Source organism: Arvicanthis niloticus, chromosome 23 (genome assembly GCF_011762505.2).
Source record: "Arvicanthis niloticus isolate mArvNil1 chromosome 23, mArvNil1.pat.X, whole genome shotgun sequence".
NCBI lineage: Eukaryota > Metazoa > Chordata > Mammalia > Rodentia > Muridae > Arvicanthis > Arvicanthis niloticus.
The window spans coordinates 40,916,638-40,943,987 of NC_133430.1; the positions used below are offsets into that span (position 1 = coordinate 40,916,638).

Here is a 27,350-nt window from a genome sequence, read left to right on the forward strand (position 1 = left end):
GGTAGCAAGTAGATATCCGCCCGTGCTTCATGGCCTTTTCTGCTCCCAGAGGGTTCTTGTCTCCACAGAACAAGGTGGAGTCTCCTAAAGGGAAGTTTAGGTTTGCCCTAAGCTTGTGGCTTGTGCATCATATTTAGACAGGGCTTATTACTAACAGACTGTCAAACTCCATCCTCAGAGTCCTTAGCACCCCCACTTAGGGATAAGGCCCCCAAATTTGCGCGTCAAGAGTCTTGGGGGGGATGCTGATGCTGTCTGTAGCCTGGAGGTGAAAACAATGCCTTCCAGGAAAGGAGGGGCTGCTGCGCTCCTTGGGCTCTTCCATTCTTTTCATGTCTTCTGGTGGTCTCTTTCTTACTTGTAAAATTTTCCCTTTTGTGTGACTGCCCCCTGCTTTTGGACCGCTTTTAACAGTCCCACTCCAGTCAGCGTCCTGAACGTACAGGAGGGCGGCCTCTCCCCAGCCGTGCGCAGCTTCCTTCTCTCAGCTAGTACCACTTTCCCACGCAAAAGCGTGACGGTTGCTCTCGCTCTTGTCTGAATTGTTGACTCTTTCTTAGGACTCCTAGCATCAAGTGAACACTTTTTTTTTTTTTTTTTTTTTTTTTTTTTTTTTTTTTTTTTTTTGCAAGTTTGGGTAGGGGGATCAGGCTTCCTGTTCTACTGTACTTACAGCCCTGGAGAAGCTCTCCAGAGGTTGTGTAGGAGCCAACCTCCCTCCCCACCGCCCCGCGCGCCAAATCCAGCCTGGGGCGCAGGGCCATTCCGGGTGCCAGCTCTGCTCTCATACTCCATCTGGCTTCTGCTCCAGATAGTGAGGTTTCTCAGGGTGTCGAAAGCTCCCGTGTCGAGGCTTCAGGCGCCAGAGCCCTGAGGGGGGCGGTAGCAGCGTCAGGTGGCTGCTCCCGGTCCCTGAGCGCCACCCAGTCACTTCCTACTCGGCGCACAGCCTGGGCTAGAGCAGGAGCCCTCTTGCACTTCGGCCCCAGGACCCGAGTCTGCCGGAGCTGCTGGGGCGTGGTGGCAGCCGGGAGTTACATCGTGGTGGCAGCCCGAGAAGCTGAGATGTGACCCCGCTTCTTCTGAGACTGCCATTGCCCTTTCTGGTGCCTGCCTCTGCGAACAACAGTCTGCACCAGCCAGCGGACACTTGTCTGGATCTTCGTGGAGAAAAGAGCATCCACTGAGCGCTCGCAAAGCCGGGGCAGAAGTTTGGCTGCCCTGGGCAGCTGTGAAGCAGCTGCGTGAGAAGGGTGGGCTAGGAGACCGAGGGAGCAGAGAGCTAAGGAATGGGGTCTTAGCCTGGGCTAGGGGTGGGGAGAGGGCAGTCCAGTTGTTTCTCGCTCTCTCCCAGAGCCCGGGCGCGGGGCAGAGGAAGAAATGCTGATCCCGCGTCCGGGCTCCTGCTTCCCGGGCAGCATCTTCATCAGCAGCAGCCTCAGCATCAGCACCGGCGGGACAGCGACAGCGGGGGCGGCGCAGGCGCACTGTGCCCGGCGGAGCCTGCAGTTCCCCAGCCCCGTGTGCGGCACCGCCACAGTCTGGGCAGCGGCGGCCGGGGGAGCGCTACTACCATGAACTGCTTGGTCCTCTTTCCCAGAGCTGCTCATCCGGGTCGGGCTGGAGACACACTCAGGGGACCCCGCCGCCGCCGCCGCGCCCCCTTTTCTTTCGGCTCCATCTCCACTACCTTTTCCTCCTCTTCTTCCACCTTTTCTTCCTGCTTCCCCCCCTCCCCCGCCGCGGATCCTGGCCGCTGCTTTCCAGACCCAGGATGCCGGGGGGCAAGAGAGGGCTGGTGGCTCCGCAGAACACATTTTTGGAGAACATCGTCAGGCGCTCCAGTGGTAAGGAGAGTTGCAGTTCAGAACATTCCCCACCTTCATCCCGCCCACGGCGCCCCCGTCCTGTCCTACCCATCCCATCCCTCTCCTAAGGGGGGAGGGGGTGTAGGCAGTGGTACCTGGTGGCTTATGGTGGGTGGGGACCATAAAGGAGGTGGTGGAGGGACATAAGTTTCATCTGTTTCCTAAGAGAGATGTACCCCCTCCCACCTGTCCAGACCTTATAGTAGGAACTAGGAAAGGGGGGTGGGTAAAGCGGGGGTCCAACAGAATAGGTTTGAATTTGAATTTCACTTTGACGATGAATCTCTCCTTGTCCCATGGTTTCATAAACAGACTGCAAGCGCTGACCAATTTCTTAGAGCCAGTTTTTGGAGGAAGCTTTCCTTTTAAGTTGGGAATGACTGGAAAAGTGGCCACTTCATCAAATTTAAGTCACTAGGATGGCTTTGGACCCACTGTGCACATCTGAAAGTACCTTGCCTTAGGGCAAGTAGTCGGAATTGAACCCTAAATAGTCAGTGTTTGGAAAATGGGAAGGCAACTACTCGGATCAAATTTGTGTTTAAAGTTTCACGTTTTATTTGTTTTTTTTTTTTTTCATTGCGTGTTGGTTTATAGCTTGCATCTTGCCTACTGCGTTTGATCAGGAGAAGGATAGAAACAAAGCCATAGTTTCTGTGCTTTCAGTGCACTTGGGGAAAAGATCTGAACAATGCCACTTAGTCTTGCTCTTGCACATTAAGGCATCCTGCCTCTGAAGTGTCTTTAAAATGCCATCCATTTATGTGTGGTCAGATTATAAAAATTTTATCTACTGGGTTTATGCATTTTTAAATTGTTTTTTTTTTTTTTTTAAAAAAAAACTCTTTTATATAATTTTTCAACTTCACAAGCAAACTGTATGGACTATCATTTAAGGGTTTCTCTTCAGAACCCCTTTCTGGAGAACCATGAGAAAGATAATTTTGCACATGGATTTGAGTAGGAAAACAGTGGGAAGATTCTTCGAGGTTCTGTGATTCCTTGTTCTGTCAATCATTCATGGGAACTAAGTGTATTTGGGGGTCTTACACAGCGGATACAGTGAGGGTCACTTGTATGGATATGTGGCTAAGTTCTTTATGTGGCTGTGTGTTAGAGGGGCACACAAAAATGATAGCAAACAACTGGACACAGAGTGGTAGCTTAGACAACACCACTTCTTGGATTAGCATCTCTTTGAAAAATAGGCTTGCCAATGCATCCTTAGAATTGGAATAATATTAGGTATTTTCTTTGGATGTTCACCTTGGAGTTTGGTTTAGAGCCTTGTGAATCTTTCTTCCATGTTAGTCAGTGTGTGATTCTGTGTAATTCCAGAGCAGCAGTGACACATTTGGATTAAAAAAAAATAGCTTATAGTACTGCAGAGTCATTTTAATCCCTGTAGTATTTTTAGCTACGCTAGTGTGAGGTTCATATGCACTTTCAGTTTTTATAACAATATAAATTAAAATAGAAGCACATAATGGCATGAAACATCTATATTAACCAATTGCCTTCTTTTATGAATATCTTACACAGATCTAGAATACAGAGAACATTACTGTTAAGACTATCAATTCCTGGGTGGAATTTAAAGGTTATTGGAATCAGCTGTTTACAGGGTCATGGTGATTTTCTTCCAAACGTCTCATCTTCTTCATTTATTCTACTTCATAGTTTGGTTTTTGAGAGGAGTTTTCAAGGAAGACCTTAGAACACCAGACCCATAGGCTGCCTGCCACTCTCCAGGGTGAAAGGGGAGACACTAAGAGGTCCTGGATTAAAGTTTATCGTTGTAGCAGTATCGGTCACAACTTTCTCAGATTGGACCCAAGCTGAGATGGTCATAGGATACATTCCTGTCAAATGCGGTTTGAAATGAAGAGTTACATCGTGTGGCTCAGATCTGTCTCCGCCCCTTGTCTCCACTTTTTGTCAACCACTGATCATACAATATTTTATCTTATTTCCATTCTGGGATTAGAACGGTTTCATTAACTTAGTGCTTCTTTCCCTCCTTAACAGCAAGTATGAGTGAGATTTTCCTGCTTTGACACTCAGGGATTCCACCTTTTATTGTCTATGCCCAACTTTGAATAGTCGGACAGAAACATAGGGATTTTGTTGGGAATGTGTTAGAGATTTGGGAATTATGCATGCCTGCCTATAGGTAGTAAGTGCTTAAAGGTCTCAGCAAGTACCTGGATTGAGAATTGCAGTATGTGATTAGTCTATCCATTTATGGGGGAGGGCCTTCCAGCTGTCATTTCTACCTGATCTGGCAGAGAAATTGAAAAAAATTCACCCTAAGAGATTGTTTAATTAAGAGTAACAGATAAAATTCCCTCCAGGATTCTCATAGATGGATCAGGTTTGTCACACTGAAGATTTAATCATTCACCAACTTAATAACATTGGAAATGCACTGCTGGCAGAACTTTAGTTGAGGAAGTCAGGGAGGCAGCAGCCTTCCCAGTTGATTTAAGAACTCAGGAAACAGAGGCTGCATTTTATATTGACGGGCTTCCTTACTCACACAGTATGAGTTTCTTCTGAAAGGATGAGATCTTGCACGGAGTCAAACAAACATGTGCGTAGGAAGAGGCAGCGATGACACGGAAGGCTACAGACAAACAGTGGACAGACGTCCACCCAGACATAGAGGCGGACACGGGAGGCAAAAAACATGCATAATTCACACAGAATGACAGATGGAGAGAAAACCAAAACCAAAACCACACACACACACACACACACACACACACACACACACACACAGTCACACATAGAAACTGAGACACATGTACAAAGACACAGGTACACACATGACAGAGAGGGAGAGAGAGGGAGGAGAGAGGGTCAAAGGAGAGGGAGACAGTGAGGGAGAGGGAGAGGGAGAGGGAGAGGGAGAGGGAGAGGGAGAGGGAGAGGGAGAGGGAGGAGAGGGAGAGGGAGAGGGAGAGGGAGAGGGAGAGGGAGAGGGAGAGGGAGAGGGAGAGGGAGAGGGAGAGGGAGAGGGAGAGGGAGAGGGAGAGGGAGAGGGAGAGGGAGAGGGAGAGGGAGAGGGAGAGGGAGAGGGAGAGGGAGAGGGAGAGGGAGGAGAGGGAGAGGGAGAGGGAGAGGGAGAGGGAGAGGGAGAGGGAGAGGGGAGAGGGAGAGGGAGAGGGAGAGGGAGAATATCAAACATTTGTTTTTGTCCATGGGTAGCTTGTGACTTGAGAGCCTGGGCATCTAGGACTCTATCTACCAGACAACTTTTTGGTAACGCAGACCTAATGAGCAAGGGGAATGTCATATCTGCACAGAGATTTTAAAGCTCAGGATTTTATAATCAAACTCTGAAGTCCTCATCTGCAGCTTCTTTGGGGCAGTGCCACCATCCATGTTCTGATTGGCCATGGTGGCCTCTCTGCTGCTGTTTTACTCTCTGGTTTTTCCTCTTTATTTAGTTGAGTGCTTTAGGCCAGAATTGCAAATTGTTAGTGGTGACTATGTCTATAAAATAAAGCAGTGTGACCCATTGTGTAGAGTGGATACGTAGACATTTGTTTTTTGTTTTTTGTTTTTTTTGTTTGTTTTTTTGTTTTTTTTGGCCAACTCAAAATAGGAGAAGCAAGGAATTCTCCCCTTAAGTTTTAAGATTAAAGACATGATAAAAGAGATAAAGGGAATATGATAATCCTTAACTTGTAAAAACACAGAGCATATTATTTTTGCAAGAATTTGTAAAGGTCAAAGTATAGAGACAACAGGAATGTTTAGGTAAGCATTAAAAATAGATTTTTGATTTTGATTGACATATTTATAGGCTGTGTTGTAGCTTCTCGGTACTTGGGTACAATGCAGAACGTTCAGATGAAAGAAAATGGCATGTCTACCTCCTTGAACAGTTATCATTGCTTTGTCTTAGAAACAGTCCTACTGGTTGGTAAGAAATATCAGATTGTCAACTGTAGTGAAGTTCAAGTATATGTTTGGCTATTTGGATCAAAATAAGCTACAAAGAAGGGAGGGCTTGAGAACTGTGGTTAAGTTCATGACACCGGAACAGCGCCATTACAGAAAGCCCCTTTCCTTAGTAGCTATGGACCAGATCTGTGTTTGGCATCATCAGGAGTTCCTCCCTCTTTATGTGGTCAGTGTTCATGCAAGCTACTTATTAGTAAAAACTAGGTTGTAAAGAGATGTAACATTGCAGGTAGAGTTAAATACTTGAGAGACTTTTAAATGGAATATTAGTTTCAAAAGACAAAAAAAAAAAAAAATATTAAAGCACTCTTTGTTCCCATCCTCGTGGACGGCATATTTCACCTGTGTGTTCTTTCTGGATCCCTAATGAGTATCTAACTATAGCTAGTTTGGGTGATGGTAAAGTAGATTGCTGTTTTTTGGAAAATTATAAATTCAAATCAATATTTTTGATGTGAGGTTATCCACTAATATTAAAGTACTAGTAAAAATTAAGGCGTTCTCTCTTTTATGAAAATCCAGAAGCGTTATTTTTCTCTTTGGAGGAGAAGGACTACGGAAAGAAGAAAACAGAGAAGAGAGTGCTTTAATAGCAACTCATCTTTCAAGAGGTCCTCAGGAGCTTCAATTTTCCATTTGTCTAGAGATGGCAGGCTGCACAGGCACTTTCTTTACTCTGTCACCTCTTCCTTGTAAAATGATTCCAAAAATTGTTTTCATGCTGTACCTGATATTTAGAAACAAGGTGGTATTAACAGAAACCCCCAGGAGAAGAAACAGTGATTTTGGTATCAAGACAAAACAGGAAAAACAACTTAATTGCGACCCAACCTGAAAGGAATAGTGTCAGGCAAACAGTTTTTATTGGCGATGTTATAAAGTTACTGATATATATATTTCCCCGAATGGCTTTCTGTTACAATTAAGACACTGTTCAGGAAATATTGATAAAACCACATATTGGTTTTGAAGGATCGGTTTACCCAAGTCTTATAATGCACCACTTTAATGTTTAAAATATCAAAGAGGTTGAAATTATACTGACCACTTCCTAAATTATATTGACGAATAACCAAGAACATCATCCCACTTCTGAGCCTGCACCACATTACATAATGAGCATGTGTGCACTGCTGGCTAAGGGCTGCTCCCCCTGCACGGCCCTGCTACCCTGTACTCTCCAGCCTTCACTAGTGTCTATCTTTTTGCTGGATTCCAGAAGTAGAATGTCTGAGAAATCCATTTACTTAACCCTCTTTCAGACATTCTTCTAAAAAATAATCCATTATAATTTTAATAGAAGGCAGTAGTAATTGGTAATGACTGAGTCGATTTCTATGCTGAGGCTTTAACATTCAGTCAACATTCATCTTGAGCTTTCATTGCCATGCTCTCTGGAAGGAGCTGTGGTCCACACTCTCCAGAGTGAGCCTAGGGAGAGATTGTGTGACCACCAAGTTCTCTGGTTACCATTTACCACAAGAGGTCACTGTAGGTTCCGCCACAATTAGTGATTAGATAGCCAGCCTCTTTCCTTTTCTCTCTCCTCTCCCTCAATTATGATGGGGCGGGGGAGGGGAACCTACATAGTGTTTGTACATAAAAGAAAATACACAAAACCTAAGGCAAACAAGAAAGTCCAGTGAAACAAGGTACTTATTAAAAGTTTATTTAAATTGGTAGCAATTGTTTTAAGACTAAACAAATATGATAGCAATAAAATAGTAACTACTAACATGTGATATTGGCTAATCACACATCATGAATAGTTATAATGCTACATTCATAAGATGTGGTTTAGACTAATAGTGAATTTATACTATCAAATGAAAATTTGATTATAGCACACATTTTTGGTGTAATGACAATATATGTGAAATACAAAGTTTTCAGAAAAGTTCCATGTGTATAATGGTTTAATCCCAGGGAAATGGCTACATATTTACTATTTCAGCAGAAATTTTCTTAAGCAGGTGTTTTCATATAACTTATATTAGACTTGAGGTAGAGTCAGTTCGTTACTGCACTTTATTGAAAGAGAGGGCACAGATTTATAGTTATTTCCATAGTCCACATGTAATTCTAGCCTTTTGATGTTTCCCAAAATTTGAAAATAAAGTTCAAAGCTAAAACAAATTATCTTCAAAGTTCCCCAGGTTGTCAAACTCTGAGAGGCATGATTAGAAATATATTACTCTGAGAAGCTCAGTTTCCTGTTGACTAGCATGTACTACCAGTGGTGTAAGAGGCCAGACCTAGAAATATTTGATCAAGTTAAGGCTGCTATGGTTATTATCGTAATAAATTAGTATGCTAGACATTGCCTTAGCATTTGGCTACACATGGATACTCAGACCCAACATTTGTAGTGATACATTTGTCTGAAGTGTAGGCAATACCTTTGTAATATACTAAGTTTTCATATGTAAAGAAACAAATCAATGGGCAAAATATCATAGACATGAACAATTTGAAATTTAACTAAAAATGATTTTTTTGGTCCAATCAAAGAAATGTCACTATTAAATGTAATGAACATCTTATGAGCTCTTTGAGAAGTAAGCAGTTTGAGGTCTGAGCTTCGAAGCAGACTCCTAGAGGTGTCTGGCTAGAGTGCTGTATGTATATACAGCATCATGAAGGGTTGGGACATGATGGCACCTCCTCAAGGATGCGGGTTACACCTGCACTCCATCCCTTCCCCATCACCCTGTGCAGTACACAGAAAAGGTTGGCTGAGTAAGTGCAGTTTGATTTTGGCTCTTAAAGTAACCAAGTTCATAATTGATTCTTCCAAACAGTTCTGATTATGTCTGTGAAGGGAATTGGCTAAGTGATTATGTAGCCAAAGATGTTTATTTACTCACCGTGTGTATCTGAAGATGGAAATCATACAGCACGGGATGCGTCAGCGGGACCCATGAGAGCATGCTTGCATCCGAGTTCAAGCTGATGTGCAAACAAAACATTCTCTATCATTTTCATTTTAATCTCCAGGGGCTAAAATGCTGGACTAACTTATATTTTAAAAAGTGGTTATCAATTTTCACACTCTAATTAAATTATTTTCAACAACTTTGCAGTTAGAACTTATTGATCTTTGAAAATAAGTTTTGTTTTTGGAAATCAGTCCTTGCCTGTTTAACAGAGTTTTACTGATGGTCAAAACAGCTTATAGTCCAGCAAACCAAATGTAACTAAATACTGATCACCTGACTTGCATTGTAGGGAAAGGTTACCTGTTCTCCCAGTCCTTTCTGTCTATGGAATTCCTTTTACTTGGGAGGTAAATTAAGGCAGAAATAACTCATTTTTTATATCTTATAACATTGAAAGGATAGTGGGACTCTGCACTGGGGACTCGACAGTCTGAGGATAAGTTCCCTAAAGACAGTAACTACCTCTCTGCTTGGCCTTCATGCAATTTATGGTGAATTATTCAATGACACAATGAAATCTTACTGAATATCTACCATGTGCTAGAAAGTGATGCAGAACAATGCCATCCATGGTGATGTTTCTCTTTATGTGCATGTTGTTATGACATCATTGCCTTACCCGCACCTTGAATCCTCACAGATAACAACAAGGCCTGTCTTACATAGTTAGAATGATGGCTAAATATGTGCCAAGTGCAAGCAAAGCATCCAGCCCTTGGAAAACTGTGCATCGGTGCTGCCAGTTATTAGTTGTTTAAATCTTTGGATACCCAGGTTGTGGTTGACGTCTTCAGTTTTGAGTTGCTGTTTCTGTCTAAATCTCTTTGCAGCAGAGAATCTCCAGCTCCTGAGCATCCCTCTCATTCTAGCACTTCCCTTTGGATTGCTATGTGAAACTTCAGTCAGCATCTCCTCATCCCATCCTTGTCACACACAGATTCTGCTTCCTTTCACAGTTTTACATTTTCTCTCTCCCTTTTACTAACTCCCGTCTCCATCCTCTCATTCTTTCTTCTCCTGCTTGGACTTGATGGGTTATGGTCATCCCTCCATCTCTCTTCTGCTCATTCTCATCCCACTTTCCAGAGCAGTCTTGTCTGAAGTCAGGGTTTGGCCTCTGTCTTTGTCCTGTATGGGCTGTGGCATCTGGAGTTTCTCTTCTTGTTCTTCTCACATGTCATCTAAACTGTGGCCAGACTTGGGTTTATTTACTTTTCATGTCAAATCCATCAATTATCTGTGGCATTTCATCACGACAGTCTAAGGTCACTTATATACTTTTGTCCTCCTGTCTAGAAATCTTGGGTTTGTATTTGCCTTCTTACTTGGTATAATGCAGTTTTAATCCCCCAAGGACATGATAAAGCCTAAGGGGTAAGTGTTCTGCCATCCAGTTCTTTTGCTGCTCCTAAAGATGCTGTGTGCACAGCGTGTGAACTTAGGGGCCTCACTGAACAGACTCAGAACCACAGCCAACTCCTATGTGCTCAACATATAGAAATACAATGCCCTAAGGAGAATGCCTCATTAGCTGAGCTCAGAAATAAGGCTTCCGGGAGTGAGGACCGAATTAGGGAGACTCTCTCATCCATACCCAAAACAACCTGTCTCAGCTGAGAGAACAGTCTTCAGAGTGATTCAGATAATTTTCTGAAACTCTGCTGGGTGTTTCCAGAGCTTTCAGCCTTCTCCTCTGGCTCCATCTCCCCATCATTCCCCGGCCTCACTTCTCACTGCTGCATCAAAGCTTTTCAGAGTTTTAACTTGGGCCTGGGAGGGCTGCTGAGGAGATGGGGGGGGGCACACACACAGGTCCCAGATACTACACTGTACTTCATAAGGCAGGGCTTAATACAGACTTGCTTTTCATATTTTTTTGATAAGGTAGAATATGGAAGACTTTCCTACTCTTTTGTGACCCAATGAGGGCACAATATATATATATATATATATATATTGGTTTTTCAAGACAGGGTTTTCTGTATAGCCTTGGCTGTCCTGGAACTCACTCGGTAGACCAGGCTGGCCTCGAACTCAGAAATCCGCCTGCCTCTGCCTCCCAAGTGCTGGGATTAAAGGCATGCGCCACCACCGCCCGGCGAGGGCACAATATTAAATAACTGGAAACCCCTAAAGTCATTAACTGATCTTTAAAGCATTGGTCTCAGTTAATCAAGAGTTCCCTAATGTGTAGACAAACCCCAACAGACAGATGAACAAACAAGACACCGGAGCACCATCTTGCAACCTCCAAACAATACACTACTTAGAGTAAAGGAAGAATCAGCTTAGATTGCCCTAGTACCTGGACATGCTCTGTGAAGACAGCACACACCAGGAACTCCAATCTCTGCGTAACTGGTCCTGTGAGAATATCCCAGGGAGGAAAATGAATTGAACTTGTAGATAAGAGTCTTTCCGTTAGACAACCAGCTCAGTGGTTCTCAACCTTCCTAAGCAACCCTTCAGTACAGTTCCTCATGTTGTGGTGACCCCCAACCAGAAAATTATTTTTGTTGCTACTTCATAACTGTAATTTTGCTACTGTTATAAACCATAATGTAAATAGCTGATATGCAAGGCCTGAAGTGATGGCTCAGCAGTGGCTGCTCTTCCAGAGGACCCAAGTTCAATTCTCAGCACCCACACGGCAGCTTACAACTGTATGTAATTCCAGTTCCAGAGGATGTAGTACTCTCACCAGATATACATGCATGCGAAACACCAAAGCACATTACATATATCTGATATGTAGATGGTCTTAGGCAACCCCTGTGAAAGGGTCATTCAATCTCCAAAGGGGTCACGACCCACAGGTTGAGAACCACTGAATTAGCTCCTATTGCATAGAACATAGAATGGAAAATACAGGAAACTGAAACAAACAAAATGAAACAACAACTTTTCATCTGAAAAGAGGTAGCTTAAGTTGAGAAAATGCCTCCTTTCAGATTGGCCTATAAGCACATCTGTTGGGATATTTTTTTGATTAATGATTGATAAAGGAGACCCAGCCCACTGGGAGCATTGAAACCCCTGGGCAGAAGGTCCTATGAAGTAAAAGCAAGGTAGCTGAATGTGAGTCTGGAGAACAAGCCAGTGAGCAGTGCTCTTCTGTGATCTCTGCTTCAGTTCCTGTCTCCAGGTTCCTGCCTTGAATTCCTGCTCTGATTTCCTTTCAGGATGAACTGTAAGCTGTAAGCTGAAGTAAACGCTTTCCTCCCTGAGTTGATTTTGATCCTAGTGTTTATTACAGCATAGAAGCAAACTAAAATATTTTCTTTTTTCCTTTCTTTCTTCCTTCCCTCCATCCCTTCCTCCCTCCCTTCCCCTCCTTCCTTCCCTCCCTCCCTCCTTCCTTCTTTCTTTCCTTCCTTCCTTTTTTCTTTTCTTTTAACCATGTGTTCAAGTGAGATTGGTTTTAGCTGAAAATCTTTATTAGTTTTACTGCTGTTGATGTTTGATTGTCTTAAGAGGTTAACTTTGAAGAAAATATATAGTCCCTTCAGAAAAGACTTTTGTAAAAACAATGTTTATTTTGTAAGTATCAAAATGAGGCCTGTGTATCAAATAAGTAACACATTTCTCTCCCAGCAAACAAATTTGGACTGGTTTAGCTCTTATTTCCCCAAGATTATGTAACTAGTGGAATGTCTAAAGCTTTAGATATTTTAAGATGTTTCATTAGGATAGGATTCAATAACAAGTTGTCATTAACTACCTCAAGGTGAACGTTTCATGTTGTGTGAGTCAATGGATCATGTCTGCAATCTTGGCAGCTGTATTTTGTGCTAATGACTCTGACCAGTGTAGTCCTTAGAAATAGATCTCATGAGCAAAACAGTCCTATTAAAAGTGGAAACTGAGAGGGGGTCATGACCCAGTGAGTAAAGTACTTGCTCTACAGGCATAAGGACCTGAGGCTGGGTCTCCAGCACCCAGAGAGAAGTGAGCATGATTGTGTAACTGTAATCCAAGTACTAGGAAAAAGCAGATGCTGGTGAGGTTGATAGCTAACCAGTCTAGAGAAACAACAAGCAGCTTCAATGAGAGACCCCCATCTCGACAACAGAAGGCGGAGAGGGATAAAGGAAGGCATGTGACATTGATCTCTGGCTTCAACATGCACAACTGTGGTTGCACACCTGTGTGCACACATACATATAACACTCACGAGTACCAATTTAATGTCTGAACTTTTTTCTTTTTCTTTTCTTTTCTTTTTTCTTTCTTTCTTTCTTTCTTTTTTTTTTTTTGGTGGAAAAAATATTCTCGGTAACAGTTCTATTCTTTCCAACAGTGGAATTTCAGGACTAGATGTTGAAATAGCTCCTGCTTTCTGATCCACATTGGCTAGGTGAAGAATGGTGAAGTTAACACCATCAAAGAAGCACAGAAACTTGAAAATGTACCTTTGATCTTGAAGGAGATGAAACGTGGAGGCATATTTTTATCTTTGATGACAGCTGAACACGTTTGAATAAATTAACAGATTTTTTTGCATATTCCAAACTCCCACAGTGATGGTCTCCTTAACGTTGCCAATATTATTAGATAATAATTAGTCTCAGTTTGGAACATATGAAGTGCAAGTGTCTATATGCTGGCTGTATTGTTATAGAATTGTAGAAAAAGGTGTATTTTGTAAGGAAGTAAAAGAGAGCAGTCTTTTGTAAAAGTGGGAAATGTGTGTACCAGAAATCAACACTGTAGATGGGGACATAACACATAAATTATTTATGCCTTTTATAAGCCATATGTATCAAGATTTTGTTTAACCCAAATAAAATGTGCTATGTATGCTTCAGGGACTTTTCTGTTACTGCCACATGAAACTTAAATATGTCTATAAATATCATTCACCCAGAAGACAAGCTCAGAAAAGTAACATTGGCTCCCTAACTCAGGTTCACAAGTTTTCAGATGCTATTCAGAGTGTGGAAAGTCTTCTTAAGTTTGCCTATTATCAAATTAATTATTGTTAATAATATAGTTTTTTTCAAGAAATAGGCCTAGCTGAGTTCTCATGTACTTTCTAGATAAAATCTAAACATTACTTTATAATTGTAATTACTTTGTGACTGTCTTAATAGGAATAGAAATACGTATTTAATTCTCCCAGCAAAGATTGATGTGTTATATTGTGATGTACCTTGACTTCAAGGATCTCAGGGACTGGAAGTGAGGAACAGCTATGCAGCAAACACACAAAGAACATCTAAGTCAAAACTGTGGCCTGAGTTTTGAAGGAAAAGGAGAGAATGCTGCGGTCTCAAGTATCGGGGACTAGTTTTGATTGGAAGGCAATGAGGTAACAGGAAAGAAGATTATTGTAGGCAGAGAAACATGCAAACATCTCCAAGGAGAGAAAACAGAAATGCATGGGTACATTTGTGAAGCTGTAGTCTGACGACAGGGGGCAACATGAGGAGAAAGAGCAGTTGGAGGCTATGTAGATCCACCCCCTCCCACCCAGGTCTCCTGAGCACTGGGATGCTTGTCTGAAGGTTGTGAAGGGGCAGATATATAATCACTGCAATGGCTCAAGCAAGAAAGGATGGTGGTTTGGCTTGGGAGAGTAACAGTGGGGACGCAGAGCATGGGGTGCTTCCAATGTGTCGCTGGTAGAACAACTCAGGTTTAGGAATGTTGTCCCTAGGCAGCAGGTATGGAGGAGGATGGCTAGGCGTTTGTCGTCATGTCTGTGTATAGAGGGAAGTAGGAAAATTTTCTTTGAGACGGGGAAACTGGAAGTTTCACCCTTCACCTTTCCACCTACAACCTCCTCTCTGCTATGTCCTACCTCTCTACCCATGCTTATTCCCACTCCTACCTCTGGTCCTTGCTTTGAACTGGGGTTCAAAGTGTGTGTCCCTGCCCCTGTCTTTTTAACGTGGGATCTAACTCAGGTGGTTATTCTTGTACGGCAAGTCCTTTACTGAGTAAGCTGCCTCCCTAGGCCCCCGGTCTCATTTTAGAATCACTGTACAGTTTCCTGGGAGGCATGCCCGTCCAGCTAGGACTGAATAAATATATTTAGATACATACCTTGTTGTCCTTCCTCACTGGCTGCTGTAGACCTTGGAAAAATTGCACAATAGTGAAAATATTTTCTTCTCATAAAGCCCTTTCTCGCCTCTGCTCCATCAATATTCTCTCTCAATAGTCTAAACTTCATTTGGTTGTCTTACCACTTCTTAAAATATTTGACAATTCTCGATAATACTCTGAAATACTTCTCTGAAAGATAATTTGCATTAAAAAGTCAAGAGGGAGAAAGTATGGTAGTTTAACCCCCCAAAGGCATTTTATCATCATTATTTTCTACTGTATCTCTTTGAAAATACTGTGTATATTTAAGATATTCAACATTTAAAAATTGTGTATGTATGTACATGTTTATATTTGTATGTATGTATTGTGTGTGTATGTGTGTGTATATGTACATATGTGTAGTGTGTGTGTGTAAATACATGAGAATTGTGTGTGTGTGTAAAATGACAATCTCAGCATCATTCATCACCTACCACTTAATCTTGACACAGAATTTCATGTTTGCTGTTTAGTACAGCAGGCTAGCTGGCCCACGAGCCTCTGCTAATTCTCCTGTCTTCTACCAAATCACTACAACACCCCTGGGATTACAGATGTCTGCTACAGCATCTGGCTTTATGTGGTTTCGGGTTCTGAATTCTGATTCTCATATTTGCTACACACTTTATCCACATGGCCATTTCCTCAGCTAAAATGTGATGCACACACATACACATACAGAAAGCATCTGAGAAGTCAAGAAAGCTAGCCTACTCACTGCTCCAACGCTTCCCATAATGATAACACTTGTTTGTTATGATAGAGCTACACTGTGTCTTAGCAATCTCAGACTGCTGTATGGCGTCACTATTCCTGTCTTTATGCCATACCTTAGACATCTAGGCTTCTTTATCGTCTATGGCTCCAAGTTTGTTCCCTTCAATCTACCTCTCTCCATGTACTTCTGTGTCCTGTTCCCGTTGTTAGTGTCCTGGAATTTCCCAATCCAAAACAGTAACCTGATAGAAAGTCAAATCTTGTTGGGGCAGCCCAGAAGAAAGCCATTTTCACTCACCTGAACTTCTGTAGAAAGGAAAGAAGTTACCCAACATGACTTTATGGCATTTCCCCGACAGCTTATGACCTTTCCTCTTTCAGAGCTTTCTGTCAGCATGGGTTTCTGATCTCCTTTACAGATGGGATTAATATGTAGGAGTGTGAACTCAAGTGTAGTTATCTCCCTATCTCCTGAAGAAGTCATTCTGTGAAGAAATGCTTCTTTATGCTAAAATAAAGCCAAACAAAGTAAGAGCTCAATGCAGTTGAGAAACAGGAATCGAACAGAGAGCCGCAGCCAGTGATGCCCGCTTCTGTCCTTTCCTGGTACCAGGCTCCATTTGCCTGTGTTCACCAGCCGAGTCCTGTAACTTTCTTGGCATGCTTTTCCATCTGTAGAAAAGGAAGGAGAAGGTATGCAAGACAGACACAATATTACTACTCTTAGGAATCATCCTAGGTTCTTTTCAAACCACAGGTCCTGATGCAGAAAGTCTAGGGTGGGTCCCAGATGCTTTGTTGCTTCTACCAGGTGATTCCAGTGTGGGCTTGTGAGAGGTAAGGGCTCAGATCAAAGTGTCCCAGACATTGTTGAGCAGAAGACTTATCTCCTGGGCTGTATTTTTTTTTCATTCTACTCTTAGGGAGTCTGTTCAGTGCATCTACATTAGAATCTAGCAATCTCTTCTTGTATTAAGATTCTATTGCAGTTGCCAGCATTCAGGAATTACTATGCTAGATGACTGTAGCTCTCTGTCCAGACTACACATTGGAACCACTTGAGAAGATTTAAAAATAAATACCAATGTTTGGAGGTCCCTTTCCTGACTAAGTAAATCAGAAACTCCAGGGCATGAGATCCAGAATAAACAACTCTTATGCTCCTACCTTGAAGCTCCTTGACTCAAAGTGGACTCAGACTGAGAGACTGCAGTCACCATCTCTATAGAGACTTGCAATTCTCCACACTTGCTTTTCACTGATAAATTATGTGTATGTATTTATGTGGCTGATATGGTGTCTTGATGCATGTATGCATTGTAGGATGATCAGACCAGTCTAATGACTGTCCATCACATCAAATATGTGCTTTCTCTTTGGGATAAGAACATCAAAATTATTTTTTATTAAATTTAAAAAGAACAGTGCTATTAACTCATCTTTCGACAAATCACCAGAAACTACAGTTCCTGTACCCACTTCCTGTGTTCCTTTGCCTACCTGTTTCCCCTTTTCAGCCTCTGAACATTTTTTTCTCCTTTTCTATCCAGTTTTTCAAATTTCTAGTGACCTTAAGACACCATTTTGAACCAAGTATTTGGATTTTAAATTTCTAATACTTGAAAGTAAGTTAATTGTTTTGTTTCACATCTATCTTTAGACGAAGCCAGGTTGTACTTTCAAGCCCCAAACCTTTGTAGAAATCTCTCCAAGCACCTACTGATGCACAAAATTTGTAGCTTCTGAAATCCCAGCCCCCTGGTGGGCAATCACACCTGACTCTTAGGCACTTTATAAGGACCATCTTTGTGTGTTTGAGCCTACTGGAAGTGACGTGTTTGCAAACACCTTGAAGAGATGGAATAGCCTGCATACCAAAGGAAGTTCAATATTCTGGAATCCATGGCTTTGTGTGCTACTTAAGTGATGACACACCAGAGGTAGACTCACTGTCAAGACTGGCTGCTACTGCTGCTGCCGATGGTCACTTAGAATTCTGAGAAAGTTTCTTAACCATATCATGCTGAAGACAAATCCCACCTTCTAGATTCTAACTTGTCTCCTTTGCAGTGAGCTTGTCCTTTATAATCAAATTTCCTTCATCCACTCTTCTTTAAAGCCGAAAAAAATTAAAATTTTCTGGGAAGTAATTTTAATTAGATTTGCTCCTGTTCTTAATATTTATTAATGATATAGCATTTCTCATTTGCTAAAATAAGAAATGTATGACTTCAAGGAGACAGTAATATGAACTTTGTGTATACAGAGTGTTTTGCCTAATACATATGCAAATTTATAAAGTGGGCTCACAAGTTCTGTCTAACTTAGCTGTGTTTAGTTTTCACTTCTTATTTACTTGTAATTTACCTCTGCCTGAGACAAATGTCCAGGTTTCAGTTTGTAGGTCCAACATGAAGAAGTGTTTTTTTATTGTCGTTGTTGTTCTGTGCTTGCACACACGGGTGCTCACCCCCACCCCCAAATACACTGTTAGCTGTCTCTGCACTTACAGCACAGTTGGAAAAAAAGTCTTGTAACTAGTCCACTATAATATTTTATGAAGATTTTTTGCTCTAATAGTTTATGAAGATTTTGCTTACATTACTCATTATTAGTCTCCATAATTACACAGAGGGGTGCTTATAACTATTGCTAATTTGTATATGCAGAAACTGACACTTTAATTGAAATTCCCAGGTTTTTCATATTACTTGCTCAGTAATGTTGAGCGTCAGTCTGGACGTGGCCAACGGGATGATCAGTGGGACTTTGATTTTTGTGAACATTTACCAGATGATGACTTCTTATATGAGCAATATGGCAAATTTGTTCAATTATGTTTTTTAAATAAAATGCTCAGAAATGAGAGTAAGAGTTCTTGCAGTTGTCCTCCCTAAGGCCAGCGTCATATCATTAAGACCCAGCAGGAGGGACAGGAAATGGCATAGTCTAATTACTCTCATAGTCTAAATGGCTAGTCTCAAGTTTGAAGCACAAAGAGGAGCAGAAGATACATCTCCCAGACTATTTTAAAAGCTTATGACAGCCTTTAAAATTCTGAGTTATTAGTTCTGCTTGGCTGTGCAAGCAAACACTAGTGTGTACCTGGGAAATATCTAACTCTCCATATTGAGTGTTATTGATGTAACTCAGTAGATCTTTTAAAAATGGATTTGAAACAATGTAAAATGTCCATTGCCCATTTTTGGTTGGAACTTCCATTTTCTCTTTCATGAACAACCCTGCCTCCATACCACTAAGAGGAGTAGGCCCTCCCGGCCGGGGTTGCTTTTGATTGTCTCTTTCATCTGTTATCTATCTGCTTTTCCATCTAAAGCAAAAAAGTGACTTGGCTTCCCCCCAGAAAGTGTTTGATTGTGCACATGCCTCAGCCAGGAGTTAGATCTTGTAGCTGGCGCACCAGGAAGACAGGAATAGGATGCTTCCTGGGTTAGATGTAAGGGATGCAGCACAGAACAATGCATCATTGAGTGAGGGTCCTGCTTCTGTTGATTGTTTTGTTATCATAGGAGATACTGGTGAATGTGTGAAGCACATCAATCCCTGGTGGGTAGTGATGGCTGCCCCGCTGAGCAGTAGTCTTTAAGATGGTCCCATTGAAGAGCTGTGGAAAACCGTTGAGCAGCAGCAGGAAGATAGGCAGAGCCAAAATGGAACAAGCAGAGCTCTGCTTCTAAATCTAACAGATGTTTTGAAACAAGACTCTTCATGATGTAGGGAGGTCTGCAAAACCATTGGAGGGTTGCATAAGGCAGGCTTTCCATCGATTCAGTGAAGTTTAGGACACTTCAACATTGAAACAGATTATAAAATAGTACATGTCATGGAGTAAGTGTTGTTTAAGAAATTTTTTTGGGGGGGGGCTGTGCCTTTGTGTGCACAAACACTTCTTGTGTGTTTCTTTCAGTGAACTCCCATTTACAAAGAGCTGCTTTCTAAGCAGTTTCTGGGAGGCAAAAAAAGCCCAGCTGAGCAAGCATGTTAGAGTTTCCACCTTTCTGTTTCTCTTTTTAAAGCACATGGGATCCTTGTTCCCAGGACATTGGGAATTCTTTCAATCACTAAGTAATATATTATATTGCAAATTTTAAAAATTTTTTAAATTGGCAATTAAAGTTATACATTTTGTATCTAATTATGGTAAATAATATGTTTAAGTACACGAGTGTATTGTAGAGAGGCTAAATCGAGCTACTTAACACATGTACTATATCTCATATCTTTTTTGTTATCAAGAATAAAATCTACTCCCTTGTGACTTTCAAATATACAATATATTGCTGTAACTATAGTTGCCGTGGAACCGTAGTTCTCTCAAATTTACAATTGCCAACTAGTTTTATGTTCTTTGACTATATCCATCCGGTTCCCCTACCCTTTGGTCCCTGGTAAATTAGCACTATTTTTTTTCTCTTTGTTTTGTGTATTTTGATTTTAAACTTTATATGTAAATGGAATCTATGTAATATGTAAACGCAAAGACAAATGCAATATTGGCCATTGGCTTATTTTACTTAATGTGATGCCCCCAAAGCTCACCCATATTTTTGCCAACGACAGGGTTCCAATGAAGAATGCACATTATTCTATTTTAAACATATAATGTTTTGTTCAGCTTCTTGTATATTGCGTGCAAGTAGAGGATGTGTGTGAGTGGGGGGACATGTGTGGTCCTCAGTGAATGTGGTATACAGGAAGCAGAGTTGAGGTTCTCCTTAAGTGTTTGATAGGCCAAGGGTTGCAGGAGAAGTATGAGGAAAGAGTTAGCCTTGCCAGGGAGCGTACTTTGGAATTGACAAAGAAACTGACGTAAACCTAAGAGTGTGGACTTTAGGAATGAGCATCAATATGCTTATATTAGAGGGAGGGGTACTTATAAGCCTGGGATTAGATTTGAGATCTGATGATGTAAGCATCTGGGCTTCCCGAGCTGCACGAAGAGACATGGGGTTTCAAGAAGATGAGTTGATGTTGGTTTGAATATGAGACTGGAAATCAGGAAGAGTTGCCGCCACACTGCCTAGCATGACTTTCAGTCACCATGCGTGATTAGGTAGATTAGAGAGGGCAACCTAACCTGGGCTAAGAGAGAAAAAGAAATTATTTTTGACGATTTTAATCGATGCCATGTATAAATGAAAACTCCACGCGCTTAAAGAGGAATTTATGCTTTCTGACTCAGGAAGCAGCTAACCTTCCCCATCATGCTAGCTGGTTTTCTGAGGGATACTGTTAACTGTTCTCATAATGAAGACTTAACTCAAATGGCAGTGTTTAAAAAAAAAAAAACATGCACCAAAGGGAGCCGAGTATCTATTATCCTTTTGTGTTTTCTGAGCTTATGTGCAGTTAAGTGTTCTTTAATCTATAGTATGATGAGTTTGGACAAGTGTTCACATGTACACCTCAAGATAGGAAGCACTTTCATCTCCCAGAAAGTTGTTATTATCATTATTTATCATTTATTTATTTACATCCCAAATGTTACCCCCTTGCAGTCCCCCCTCGCAGAGTTCCTCCCCCCTCTCTCCTCCCCTTTGGCTCTGAGAGGGCATCCTTCCTGTGTTGCCCCCATCCTGGTGCATCAAGTCTCTGCAGGATTAGGCACATCTTCTCTCACTGAAGCCAGACAGAGCAGCCCTGGCCCAAAGTTATTAGTATTATTTTTCCTTCCTGTAGTCCCTTCATTCCTTTCAGACGTCATTGTCGTAGGTAATTAGCATAGTCATCACCTTAAGCTCCATCCCAACCACAATGAAAAGGAAACTGCTGTGTGGATTCCTGTCACTACCACTGTTGCCATCGTAGCTTTGTATTTATATTTTATATGGATGATATTTTTTCTGCCATCATGATATCTATCTATCTATCTATCTATCTATCTATCTATCTGTCTGTCTGTCTGTCTGTCTGTCTGTCTGTCTGTCTGTCCGTCCGTCCGTCTGTCTGTATGTATGTATGTTATGTATGTATGTATGATAGTTAACCTACACCATGGCACACACCAGAAGCTTGTTCCATTATAGATTGAAGCAGTGTTCCTTATATGAATTTAGCACCATTTAAAATCCATTGTCTTGATTGGCATTGTTTCCAGGGTTTGGCTACCTGAATGAATCTGATGTGAATGGTTTTCTTTTCTTTTTTAATGTTTTTTTTTTTTCCTTTTGTTCATGTGAGTTTTCATTGTACTTGAGTAAACAAGTAAGATGGACTTTTTGGGTTACAGATGTGTATTTAACTTTACAAGAAATTGTGCTCGAAACTGCTCATAATATTTTTTTATTTTTTATAACATCTTATATTTATATCCAGGTCCAGTGGTCCCATATTCTTCTCAGTGATGCTAATTTTAGCCTTTGTAGTTATTCTGGTGGATGAGTGCTGGGCTGTCACTGTGACATTAGTCTGTACTGTCTTCATGTCTTGTGAATGGGACCATATGCTATTGGCTGTGGCAAACCTTGAAACATCCATTCAAATTATATCCCTAGAGTTTTGCACGAATTCTGGATTGACATCAGGTATCAATATTATAAATATTTTTTTCCCAGACTGTAGGTTTCCATTTTATTTTCTCAACAGTGTTCTTGGATGAGGGATTGATTTGCATCTTGAATGTGCCCAATTTATCAATACTTTCTTTCATGTTAATTGTTGTGTGTCTTATATGATAAACTTTTGTCTTCCTCAAGATTGTTAAATTTCCTCTTGTGTTTTTTCTTCTGTCTTTTTTTTTTAATTTATGACTTTCATTTTCATTATAAGATCTATGACCTTTGACTCCTTAGCCTTACGTGACTTGGCTCCATCACCTTATCAACTGTCCCTACTGGGAGTCTTCTCAGGGTGGACAGTTAAAAAGGCCCCTCTTTTCTAAAGGATTTGTCTTTCTTCAATTTCTACCCAGTTTTGATCATGATTGCTCCCCAAAGGCATTTCTCATACATCATCTTGGAGTTGATTTAGGATCTATTCTCTATATCATTTTGATGGTTGCTTTACTAATGTTCTTAATATGTAAACTTGATAAGAGGAGCACAGAGTATGGTTTTGTTGTTGTTGTTTTGTTTGTTTGTTTGTTTTTACCTTTTCTTCCACTCTGACACCTGACTCAGAGGTCCACCTTTTGCACAGCAATGGTCACTCAGCAAATGCTGAATTACATTGTTGGTTTGGGGAGCACCAATTCCGAGTCAGGATTTCAAACCTGCCGCTTACAATTTGCTTTCTATTTTTAGATCCTACCTGAAGAGGAGACCACAGGAGATTATCTTATAGTGGACTTTAAAAGTAGACTACTCTTTTTACTTTTAAAGTTCTTTTTAAGACATTTATTTAAAATAGTTTTCACTTATGTGTTGTTATTATTTTAATTCATTTTCAGTTTATTATCACGCGACCATTAACATTGTTAAAGTTGCAGCCTAAAACTGTTGTTTTCTTTTCAACCACAGTTAATACCCAAATGTACTTTTTTGAACTAATTTTGCACCTAAAACAAACCTATTTTTCTGTGTAAAATAGAGCAGCATTATAAACTCATATATTTGCTGGGTTCTATGCTGCATGTGGAAGTGATAGATTTGGATACTTTTTGATATTTGATAGATTTTGGATGACTTTTATTTCCAAGAGGACTCTTTAATGCTTTTTTAGATCAGATTTTTTTCAAGATCAAGTAATATAACAAACAAATTATTTGTCCTATAAAGTCTTATTTGTATTAATAGCATTTTTGGAGAAACATACTCAGCTTGTCTCTGTTATAACATCAATATTCTTAATTTGTGGAAAGAGACTTTAGCCTATTTAATAAATGAAGACAGACATGTTTAGTCATCATTACTACTGGCCACTAAGCACACTCTTCTTCCATTAGACACTTGACTGCAAGGGCGTGCCATACATTGTGTTCAGTGGGGATTTTGGTTTGTGATGTAAAGCTTGGTGTTATTGCAGAGGTATTGGTCACCGTGCTTAGTGGATTATGGCACACATTAAATTATTTGTTTTACAGCTACAGACATTGTGTCTGCTCATCTTATAAAATTTTCTTTTTTGATCACTTGAAAGACAAAGGTTGTTCGATAAAGCTAAGTGATTCTCTTTCTTCTTTAGAATCAAGTTTCTTACTGGGAAACGCCCAAATTGTGGACTGGCCTGTAGTTTATAGTAATGACGGTTTTTGTAAACTCTCTGGATATCATCGAGCTGACGTCATGCAGAAAAGCAGCACTTGCAGGTAAGTGGATCAAACAACTTTGAAATCTTTTCCAAATATGAACAAAATTCTGAGAGTGATGAGAGGTTTGTGTTTACGTATACTCATGACAGGATTAAAAATATGTGTGAGTTAATTGTGAATAGCAGATATGAATTTTAGGAGCTGATTCCGGTAACTTTTGCAACGGAAGACTTTTGCTTATATATGAATTAATTTGCTCATTAAATTTTTTTTGTCACCTACAATGAGCCAGCAGGTTGCACAGATCCTGAGTGATCAGAGGAGTAGTCAGTATTAGGGAGCCACTGATGACATTGATACCTCTGGAGCAATTAAAATAGTCCCTAACAAAATAGGAAACATGACCATCCAAGTCATAGTGGAGCATAGTCCACAATAATGTAAAAGCACAAAAATGAAGCCTATCAATTACACTGAGCCAATCACATGCCTTTATAGTGTTGATATAGTCAACCCAACTGTTTATTTTGTTTTATGCAAAACAGAATTTGATATTGTATTAGTTATAACAACTTTTAAAATAGCCACATCTACAAGGTTATGGAAAATTATCATAATAGGGGTCATAAAGCAAGCAAGCAAAGAAACCTATGTATAAGAAACTACTTTAGAATCTAAAACTTTGCCACCATATTTCAGTAGGGACAGATGGGACCCCACCCCCATCCCCTGCCGCCACTTTAGATTTTCTTTAAATTTCTCACTTAACTAAGTGTTGGAGTCAAATTATTTTGGAACTGAAAAGGATCTGAACTTTTCTTTCTGGTTCAAGTTCTAAGGAAACATAGGGGGTGCTGTGTTAAGGGACTTGGCCAGAGAAGCAGAGAGATTTCTGGGGTTTGTTCCCTACCCACTTATACTGAGATACAGTATGTGTGTGTGTGTGTGTGTGTGTGTGTGTGTGTGTGTGTGTGTGTGTGAGAGAGAGAGAGAGAGAGAGAGAGAGAGAGAGAGAGAGAGAGAGATCACGCATGCATGTGCTATATATGTGAATGATCTGCATCTTCATGAAGTCTAAATCTGACACTACACACAGAAAAACTTAAATGACCTTTGCAAAACAGGTCCTAGCACTCTTAAACCGACTGAACTGTAGTTAGCCAAAATGAGTATGCAGGTCCAGTAGTTGGCAAGTTAAGCCAGAAGCTTAGATGATTTTAATGTTTATCAAGGCTTGAGAAACAATCTGTTCACACTTCCTTAGCCCCTCCTCCACCAGACACCCTCATTTTTCTCTGTTAAGGTTAGCCCTGCATTTTGTCTATACTCCAAAGAATGAAATGTGAGGATTAATGATGATAATGAAAACTGTGGCCTGGGGATGGGCCACACTTTTGGTAGTTCTGATATCTTTTTAACGTGGGTAGACATTTGATCTTTGAGCTAAAAAACCCCCAAAACCAAACCAAAAATACCACCCCCGTCATAGACCACTAAAAGTGTGCTCAGTGCTGTGAGAAGTGGCAGATTTGTCTTATGTGGCATTGTTTCCATGTATTTTCAGGAGAGTTTAGGTTAGGAAAAGGGAAAGCTTTCTGGTCAACCTTATCATGTAGGGCAGGCACTATAATGAGCCCAACAGAACATAGATGCTCCTGTATCTCTTTTTGGATGGTTGGGATCTCGTTTTTGTGCCAGATACTATTTTGCACCTAACAAGATCTATGATTTCCTCAAGCAAGATTTGCTTGTCCTTTCTTTGACTCCAGATAGCTCATATGTGCATCTTTGCAGTATCATGTTGATTTTAAATGAACTTGCCATATTTGTGTTTATGTATTATATGTGCACATGTATGTGTGTATAAAATGTGTGTATAGGTTTGTGTGTATGCCAGTGTCTGCATGTGTGTGATACGGGTATGTAGACATGAGTGGCTGTGCTCATGCATGTGGAGGCCAGGGAAGAGCATCCTGTGTCTTTCTTTATTGCTCTTCACCTTTCCCTCCCTCCCTCCCTCCCTCCCTCCCTCCCTCCCTCCCTCCCTCCCTCCCTCCTTCCCTCCCTCCCTCCTTCCTTCCGTCCTTCCTTTCTTTCCTGTGACAAAGTCTTTCACTGAACTAGAAACTCACTGTTTCACTTAGGCTACCTGGCCAATAAGCTCCTGGGCTCTGCTTGTCTTTGTCCTTTAACAATGGAGTTACAAATGTGGGCGCCTATATCTAGCACTTACATGGGAGCTGGGGATTTGAACTGAGGTCCTTGGTGTTCTTGCCCACTAAATCATCTCACCAGCTCTCACTGGGGGGTTTATTCCTATTGCTTTAGTTGTTTTTGAGATGATGGGCTATTGCTATCTGAATCTCTCTTCTCCTCGTGTCCCCTCTCCATCGCTGCAGTTTTTAGAGAGAGAGGGTTTCCCTATGTAGCCCTGGCTGCACTGGAACTCACTCTGTAGGTCAGGATGGCCTCGAACTTAGGGATTCACTTGCCTCTGCCTCTCCAGTGCTAGAATTAAAGGTGTGCACCACCATGCCTAGTGCTATCTGGATATCTCTTAAAATTTGCCTTCCTTCTTGTGTCCATATGCTTGTCCTATCCCATGATGTTTTATTTGATAAATGTAGGGTTTTTTCTACAGGTAAAAGCATAAAAATGCTTGTTTATCATATTTATGCATGTTTTATGTTCTAAAAGAGTTCCTTCATGTCATTAGTACAATGTGTTTGTCCTATCTCATGATGTTTTATTTGCTAAATATAGTTTTTTCAATAGACAAATGCACAAAAATGCTTGTGCATCATATTTATACATTTTATTTTGTTCTAAAAGAGTTACCTTTTCCTTCATGTCACTAGTATTAGAAGTACGTTGAAAATAGGGATTCCATCATTTACTTTAAAAAATTTATTTTGTTTTATACCATCCATCCATCCATCCATCCATCCATCCATCCATCCATCCATGCATCATCCATCAATCATTCTTTTGCCTGCCTCTCTCTCTCTCTCTCTCTCTCTCTCTCTCTCTCTCTCTCTCTCTCTCTTTCTCTCTCTCTCTTGCTTATCTAATTATTTTGTGTGTATGTTCCATGTGTCATGGCATGATTATGAAGGTCAAGGTACAACGTGTGTAAGTTGGCTCCCTCCTTCCACCATGTAAACTCTGGGAACTGAACTCAGGTAGTCAGACTTAGCAACATGTGACCTTCCTCACCAGGACGTCTCGCCAGCCCACACTGACTTTTGAATGCACTATTTACAGAATACAAGAGTGCTTATTTATCTGTCTTTGTTAAATTATATAGTTTTCCTTTACAGTAAATTCTAACAAAGGTCTCCCATGCTCCTGCAAAGCGTGCTTTTATTTATGGCATGTTTTCCCAAGTGTTGGGGCGTTCCAAGAAATTTGGGATGATTTGGACTTTTCCATTGTGAGACAAAGTGAGCATGTCTTCCCTCAAGTCTCCCGCACCTCTGAGAGACACACATTCAGAAATGGCTGCGTTTTGAATAAATAGTCTATACGCACTTGTACACTAAATATAAAATG

The 27,350-nt window shown here is 40.9% G+C and overlaps 1 protein-coding gene across 1 annotated transcript in view; it reads left to right on the forward strand.

Annotated features, from left to right (window-relative positions):
* Positions 1-1,537: 1,537 nt before the first annotated feature.
* The window catches only part of Kcnh5 (potassium voltage-gated channel subfamily H member 5), a 285,334-nt gene continuing 259,521 nt past the window's right edge, over positions 1,538-27,350 (forward strand). The window contains exons 1-2 of the mRNA XM_076921998.1: positions 1,538-1,847; positions 23,732-23,855. Of these exons, the coding sequence (XP_076778113.1) occupies positions 1,775-1,847; positions 23,732-23,855 (197 nt within the window). The 5' untranslated portion in view covers positions 1,538-1,774. The remainder of the gene's footprint in view (positions 1,848-23,731; positions 23,856-27,350) is intronic.